The following is an 8,723-nucleotide window of genomic DNA, read 5'->3' as shown; positions in this document are numbered from 1 at the left end:
TAATTTATTTTTTTAAAATGGTAAGGACACAATTTGGAAAATTGATTAAAAGAATCCGATGTGACAATGGCGGGGAATTTGTCTCAAATCGAATGCAAGACTTTTATAATGAACAAGGCATTCTTCTTGAAACCACTTGCCCACACACACCCCAACAAAATGGTGTTGTTGAACGCAAGCATGGGCACCTTCTCGAAACTGCACGGGCCCTTAGATTTGAGGCAAATTTGCCGAAAATATTTTGAGGGTGAGTGTGTCATGACGGCCGCCTACATAATCAATCGCCTTCCCTCAAAGGCCATTGAAAACAAAACACCGTTTGAAATTGTTTTTGAGCGAAAACCCGAATATGAGCACATGCAAGTTTTTGGGTGTTTAGCCTATTATAGAAACACAGACACAAAGGGAGATAAGTTTGATTTTAGAAGGAGGCCCGGTGTATTTTTGGGTTACCCACCGGGAACGAAGGGGTACAAATTATATGACACCGAGCGCAACAAAGTTATGTTGTCAAGGGATGTAAAATTCGTTGAAACACTTTTCCGTATGGCAACGACAAACCTATTAATAAACAAGAGAATGTTTTAGTTTTCCTCCATGGTATTACCAAAAGATTGATAGTGCTCCGAGAATTGAAAATCAATCCGTTGGTAAAAAGAATGTTGAAACATTTGACACTGACCCCACAGTTGATGTTGAGCCTATCACATATGCTGCCCCAGCCAAACCTCCATCACGAAGTTCATAATTATCAACATTATGATGTTGGCCCAACTACCACTAGCAACACAACACCTAATTCCAAAACCCCCATGCATTGTGTTAATGAGAATGACAATCATAATTGCGGGCCAACTAATAAAACAGAAGTCCATGTGTCTCAAAATGATCAAACAAATGTTGAAACCATATTAGAAAATGTTTAGCCGATCAGAAAACAAAGAAACAGAAGTCGACCAAAGCGACTTGAAGACTTCATTGTTGACCTTCCACCATCTGTCGATCAAATCTTACCCACATCTGATCAAGTTCCCTCGTCAAGTACGGTACACCCCATAGCACACTATATTTCTTACAAAAATATTACTAAAACCCATAAAGCTTGTTTGACGGCCATTGGTTCGGAAGATGAGCCGGAATATTTTAAACAAGCCGTGCAGGATGAAAATTGGAGGAAAGCTATGGAAAAGGAAATACAAGATTTGGAGGCAAATGGCACATGGACTCTTGAAGAGTTACCAAAACGCAAGCATGCCATAGATTCGAAGTGGGTCTATAAAATAAAATATAAGCCCAACGGAAAGATTGAACGATACAAGGCAAGGCTCGTAGAAAAGGGATTTACGCAATTAGAAGGAATCGATTACCATGACACGTTTGCCCCGGTCGCTAAACTCGTAAAGGTTCGAGCCTTGCTCGCCGTGGCCATAAAGAAGGATTGGCTCATCTATCAAATCAATTAGACGTAAACAACGCGTTTTTGCATGGAGACCTTCACGAAGAAGTCTAAATGAAAATTCCACAAGGGTTTGATAAAGGACGTGACAACAAGGTTTTCCGGTTAAGAAAGTCGTTATACGGTTTAAAACAAGCCTCTCGAAATTGGTACCAAAAGTTCACTTCATCACTCTTGGCACTTAATTTCAAACAATCAAAAGCAGATCATTCACTTTTCATATACAAAGACAAAATTTCTTTTGTCGCCGCCTTAATATATGTTGACGATGTTATAATCGTTGGCGACAACCCATCCAAAATCCATGCCACGAAGTTATCTTAATGAGAAGTTTAGCATTAAAGACTTGGGGAACCTAAAATATTTCTTGGGAATCGAGGTAGCCTGAACAAAAGAAGGTTTAGTTCTTAGTCAACGAAAGTACAAACTTGACATCCTAAAGGATAGTGGTCTGCTAGGATCTCGACCTAGCACCTTTCCTATGGAACAAAACTTGAAATTGGGAAAGGATGATAAGGGGGTGAGAGTGGACGCTAGTCAATACAGGCGCCTCATTGGAAGGTTACTTTATATACAAGCTACATGACCAGTTATCGTTTACTCCGTGAATGTCTTGAGTAAGTTTGTCTCCGATCCTCGCCAAAGTCACATGGAAGCAGCTAGAAGAGTTTTAAGATATCTAAAAGCAACTCAGGGACAAGGTATCTTATTACCAAAAGAAGGTGGAACCGCCCTTACTACGTATAGTGACTCCGATTGGCTCGGATGTCCCTACTCAAGGAGATCATGAACCGGTTACTTGCTTCTCTTAGGAGGAACCCCCATCTTGTGGAAGTCTAAAAAGCAATCCGCTGTGTCCCGCTCTTCAGCTGAGGCAGAATATCGAGCTATGGCAACTACCGTAAGTGAAATATTATGGTTAAGATGGCTCTTGAAAGAACTTGGTTTACCACAAGACAATCCGCGAGACACATTGCCAACAATCCCGTCTATCATGAACGCACCAAACACGTTGAGATGGATTGTTATTTCGTTCGTGAACGGGTGGAATCAAAGGACATTCAACCAAAGGCCATTGACACAAAAAATCAAATAGCCGATTTGTTCACCAAGGCTTTAGGTTCTTAACACCTACAATATCTTCTTGGCAAGTTGGGCGTTCATGACTTACACACTCCAACTTGAGGGGAAGGATAAAATTAGTGCCTAAATTTTGGTGGATACAATGACCCAATCATCAGTTACTCCAATTATTTCCTTCCTTCTTTATGTCTCAATTCTAGCCTTGATTATTGTATTTAGTTTTCTATTTAAAATGCTTGTAATGGTTGAATGTCATATGACATAGTTGAATGAATAAAAAAAAACCCAACTTTGACAGGTAAATGGGATGGTGGAAAATGGGAGATAATGTGTGGAGTAGTGGAGTTGAAGAATGGAAATGGTGTTGACGTGACAAATAATAGAAAATGAGAAGTATTATGTATAGCACATAGCTTATCAAGATAGTTTTATTGCCAATCAAGAGTGTAGTGAATAAGAGTGTCCAAAATTTTTTTTGGATGCTATCAATTAGTATACTACTAGGATGCTATTGTATTAGTACCCCTCTATTAACCATATAATGTTCCTATTATACAAAATGAGTAAATTGTGGTTTTCATTCTTTGTTTAGTCAAATCCTTTGTTTCAACCAATGTTTTTTTTCTTCTTTTTTTGCTTAGAGATTACGTATGCCATCGTTCTTTTTTTTTTTTTACCATTTCAGTCCATCTATCTAACACAGTTTTTACATATTTAAATTAATGAAATTCCAAAATATTATAGGATCAACCCAAACCGATTTGTTATGATCTAATTGTTGTGTCCTTTTGCGGGGAAATCATTTGTGGAGGTAAGGCATAAATGGACACTAGGTGAGGAAAAGACCAACCACTGGTTAAGATCCTGGCACTGTGTACGGACGCAAGTTGGACCAATAAGGAAAGGCCATCGCGGTACTTGCCCACGACAAAGAACCTTATACGCCATATTGTCTAAACCAATAAGGAGCCATTATCATGCACAACCATGAGAATAAAAGGTTCTATTTGAGAGGGACAACTGGCTCAATCCTTCTCCTTCCCTTCGGCTATAACTTTGACTATAAGTACAACATGCAGATTAACGGTAAAAGGATCCACTCTCTCACTCCCTGATAACCATATTCACTATTTACCATGCTGATTCTCACGCCGGAGGGTGATTACGAGAAGACCCCCTATTCCCCTTCTCGTAACGAGCTCACGGTGTTCGGTTTTGCAGGTCATGGCAGTCGGAACTCAAAACCATTCGAAAATAGCACTACCAGAAAATAATGAACCGAACCTATCAAGGATTGGTTTGGGTATTAATACATCCTCGGTCAAGATATTAGGTTAAACCTATCGAGGGTTAACTTAGTGTTTCTTTATTGGTGCCATCCTTACCGGCTAGAACTGAAATATTTCGTAAACAACGTTATGAGTTCCGACAGACCTTCTCTGACAACACCTCGGTCTTCCAATCGCGCAGGACCCAACCAAGATGGTACCCCAGAAGGAAGCATGAGGCAACGAGAAGATTACATCGAGATTGATTGACCATAACAAGACGTGTCGTTTCGATTCGCAGAAACCCGTTTTCCTCGTCAAAAAAGTCCCGTTGTGACGAAAGACGAGGAAGAAGACCCGTTAATGTGGTTAAAGAAAGAACAAGAAAGACTCAGTAGGGAGTATGAGATACAGTTGGAAAAGCAAATGAGAAAACAGGCAAAAGGAATAACCCCGCGGGCCATCGCTTTCTCAGGAAACGACCAAGAATCGTCAGATGATGATAGACATCCCCGACGCCGCGAAAAGAAAAGACTAGGAAGACATAGAGATTAGTCGAAAAATCAAGGCAGAAGCCAAGAACAGTCTCCCAACCTGAGCCGAGTAGCCAGGTCGAGAAATACTCCTGAACGAAGTGTTGAAAACAAAAGTGGAAGTGATGGAGAAAGCCCCGTGCCAAGAGATCACGCGGGGGGGGGGGGGGGGGGACACTTAAAAACTACCCAGACGTTGACGTAGATTTTTCCAAACCTTATAGGCCAAAATTCTTCGCTGAAGAATCAAAATTCGTTCAAAAGATTGTGGAGGCTCCACTACCGTCAAACTCTAAGTTACCATCTGCGGTAGGGAAATACGACGAGATGTCAGATCCAAGTGATCACCTGCAGAGATTTATAGCAACCGGAGGGGTAGCAGGCTGGACACTATCCGTTTGGTGCCACATGTTTGCCGTAACCTTTCACGGTGTAGTTAGAGAAGGGTTTGCACCAGAGTCCCAACACTTTAGCTAACAGCGGAGACATAAGCGTGACCCTGCTAACATATTTACTGTGTTCCGCCGAGACAACTAATCCATCAAAGATTTCATTACACGGTATAACACAGAAGGCCTCGTGATAGGAGGAGTAAGCGAAGACATGATGAGGGTCGACTTCCGCTAAGGAGTGCAGAGTGATGACCTTATCCAATGCTTATCAGGCAGACATTCCAAAGTCATGGGATGCCCTCATGTCAGCGGCCAAAGTCTATGTATATACAAAAAAGTCCTTGGGCAGACGTGGATACTCCTGAAACGACACCAAAAGTGAACCCAAAGGATACAAAGGCAACAAAAGAAACAAGGGATCAATATGGTCCAGAATCAGCCCTCGACAGAAGCTTCAGCACCCCCGGTCACAAGGCCACCGGTAGGGGAAATACAGAATGACCGAAACCGCGGGTACGAGAAAAGGGAATGGAACCCATTGTCAAAAACCCCAACACAGATCTTGGCGACAAAAAGTGTCGACTTCTGGACACCTAAACCGAAATTCAAACGGAAGAATCTGGACAAATCAAAGTATTGTAAGTTCCATGAAGACATTGGGCGTAACACAGACGTTTGCACAAACTTAAATAATGAGATTGAAATCACAGTAAAGTCCGAGAAGCTCGAACATTTGGTCCTTCAGGCCAGAAAACATGCTAGGAATCAAGGGGTAGGAAAGGACGAAGGTCCTCCTAGAAAGCAGATAAAAAATCTGAATACCCACATGATACAAGGCGGAAAACCCAAAGGGGCAAAAAGGCAAAAACCAAGTAGTGAAGCCTAGAAAGAAGAGCCTGTTATTTTCCGAGGATCAAGGGAGGTCCATGCTTAGAGCAACTATTGGTAATCACCGCGCTAATCATGCATTATCAAAGCACTTACATCTTCATAGACCTAGGCAGTCCTTCTGACATAATGTGCCAAAAGTGTTTCGATCAAATAGATGTGGAAGATAAAACAAGGTTGGAATCGGTCAACGCACCTGTATCTGGGTTCTCGAAGAAAGTCACACATCCGCTAGGGAACTGAAGTTCCTAGTAACGTTAAGTGATGAGAAACATTTGAGGACTGAAGATGTAGAATTTCTAGTGTTGCCAATAAAGTCCAAACACAATGTGATCATGGGAAGAGAAGCAATAGGGGATTTTAACGCAAACTCGTCCTCTACACACGACATTATGGGCGTCGCCACATCAACGAGGGTAGCATTAATAAAGCCAAATAAAGATTGTCTGGTCGCGGAAGGGTCAAAACCCCCCAAAAGCACATAAAACGGTCAGCAACGCGGAACCCGAGAAATAGATGCTGAATGCTAAATTCCTAGACCAAACGATCACCCCAGGACCTATCCAATCTAGCAGTGTGAATTCACACCTGAAACGGTTATTGTTAAAGAACATATATGTGTTCGCGTGATAGTTGGCCGACATGGTAGGAGTTCCGCGACGTATAGCGGAACACACCTTTAAAGTTAACCCAGCGTTCACACCAGTTGTTCAGAAGAGACGAAAGATGGGCCTCTAGCAGACGAAGGCAATGAACGATCAAGTGAATGAGCTGCTGAAGACAAGTATTATAAGGGAAATACGGTATCAAACATGGGTGGAAAACTCGGTGATGGTACCTAAAAGCAAAGGAGCATGGCGAATGTGTATCGAGTACAAAGATTTAAACAAAGCATGCCCCAAAGATTGCTACCCACTGCCTGAAATAGACTTAAAAGTGGACGCAGTTGCTCAATATCGTTTCATATGTTTTTTTGGTTGCATACAAGGGGTATCATCAAATCCACCTGGCAGAGAAAGACCAAGAAAAAACAGCCTTCTGCACAGACAAATGCACATTTTGTTACAAAATGATGCCCTTTAGATTGAAAAATGCGGGAGCCACTTATCAGAGCTTGATGGATGAACAGTTCGGCGAAAAAATCGGGAATAATATAGAGGTATACATGGATGACTTGGTCATTAAAAGCCTAAAAGAATATCAAAAACTTCGAGACATCAAAGACACATTTCAGAAGTTGCGGAAGATAAGCATGAAGTTGAACCCAAGCAAATGCTCCTTCGCAATGGAAGAAGGCAAGTTCCTTGGAATAATAGTGACAATAACTGGATTTAAAGCCAACCCCGAGAAAGTACAAGCAATCTCCCGCATGCCTTCACCAAAATAGTAGAAAGAAGTCCAAACTCTGAATGATAGGTTGGTAGCAATGAACAGGTTTTTAGAGAACCACGCAACCAAGTCATTCCCATTTGTGGCAACATTGAGAACTGTATTAAAAAGTCACAATTTCGGTGGACTCCATAAGAAGAACAAGCTTTCCAAGAGGTGAAAAAATTTCTGATCGAGTTACCAACGTTAACTGCCCCGCGAAAGGGTGAACACGTAACCTTGTACTTATCTGCTTCAGCCAAGGCAGTTGGAGCCGTATTACTAGTAGATTGTGAAAAGGTTCAGACACCAATCTATTATGTTAGCAGAACTCTAACAAACGCTGAAACAAGGTACTCCACAATGGAAATACTGGTCTAAGCATTGGTATACGCTTCAAGGCGCCTCCGCAGATACTTCCAGGGCCACCTAATTAATGTGTTGACGAATTACAAAATTCAAAACGTGCTACGCAAACCAGAGCTCTCAGGTCGGTTGGCAAAATGGGCTATTGAGCTAGGAGAACACACCCTCCAAATACAAACCTAGACCAGCAATCAAAGGTCAGGTACCGACGGATTTCATCCCGGAAGTACCAACCGAGAAATAAGAAGAGTGTAAGGCGGAAGATGAACCAGTTGCGATACCGGAAGAAAATGAAGCATGAATGCTTTTCATAGATGGAGCATCCAATGATAAAGGATCAGGGGTTGGCCTGGAATTGGTGAGCCCAAACAAGAAAGAGTTCACGTATACCATCCGCCTAGATTTCAAAAGCACCAACAATGAAGCGGAATATGAAGCATTCTTGGCTGGATTACGCATAGCTAACAAATTTGGTGCACAACATGTTAAAGCACATATCGATTCAATGCTCAGAGCCAGTCAAGTCAATGGCTTATATGAAGCAAATGACGAAGTCATGTCATCGTACCTAGATCAAGTTAGACAGCTGATCCAAAAATTCAAGTTATGCAAAGTAAAACACATCAAGCGAAGTGAGATCAAGTCCGAAGACGCGTTGAGCAAACTGGCAGCCACGAGCTTTGATCCCCTAGCAAAGGAAGTCAGAGTTGAAACCTTGGCGGAACCATCAGTACCGCCAAGACAAGTGCACATTACGCAAACTCCTGAAGAATCCTAGATGGACTAGATCAAGGCATACCTAGCAGAAGGAATCCTTCTGCAGCAGAAGAGGGAAGCCCAAAAATTAAGGCACAAAGCCTTACAGTACCAGCTAAGAGACGAAATTCTATACAAAAGGTCATTCTTAGGCCCACTACTTTGCTGTGTTGATGCGGAAGATGCCAGCTATCTGATCCGAGAAATCCACGAAAGGATTTGTGGATTACACGCAGGACCAAGAATGGTGGTGGCAAATATCACGAATGTCGGTTACTACTAGTTCGACATGCACATGGATTCCGTGAAAGAGCTGCGAAAGTGCGACTCGTGCCAATGGCATGAACCTAACACATTTCGACCCAAGAACGATCTGATCCCAGTCTCTTCCGCGTGGCCATTTCAAAAGTGGGCCATTGATATCATAGGACCATTCCTTGAGGCCCTAATAAAAGTGAAGTTCTTGGTAGTCGCAATTGATTATTTCACAAAGTGGATCGAGGCCAAACCTTTGGCGTTCATTAGCACAGTCACCATCAAGAAATTAATCGGGGAATTTATAATATGTCGTTTCGGGCTACAACAAAAGATTGTCAGTGACAATGGCACCCAA

General features: G+C 42.1%; 1 protein-coding gene across 1 annotated transcript; it reads left to right on the top strand.

Moving 5' to 3' along the window:
• Positions 1-7,655: 7,655 nt before the first annotated feature.
• Positions 7,656-8,132, top strand: LOC143597630 (uncharacterized). Its single transcript, XM_077076075.1, has one exon. The coding sequence runs from the start codon at positions 7,656-7,658 to the stop codon at positions 8,130-8,132; it is 477 nt and encodes a 158-aa protein (XP_076932190.1).
• Positions 8,133-8,723: the final 591 nt, after the last annotated feature.

The sequence above is a fragment of the Bidens hawaiensis genome, unplaced genomic scaffold, assembly GCF_021521415.1.
Source record: "Bidens hawaiensis isolate Kalapana, Puna unplaced genomic scaffold, B.hawaiensis_p1.1 tig00048745_1, whole genome shotgun sequence".
In the NCBI taxonomy this organism is placed as follows: Eukaryota; Viridiplantae; Streptophyta; class Magnoliopsida; order Asterales; family Asteraceae; genus Bidens; species Bidens hawaiensis.
The sequence above is the reverse complement of the archived record's forward strand: the minus strand, read 5'-3'. Positions and strand labels throughout refer to the sequence as shown.

Coding starts and splice junctions, on each gene's coding strand:
- LOC143597630 (XM_077076075.1), top strand. CDS start 7,656: ATGCTTTTCATAGATGGAGCATCCAATGATAAAGGATCAGGGGTTGGC.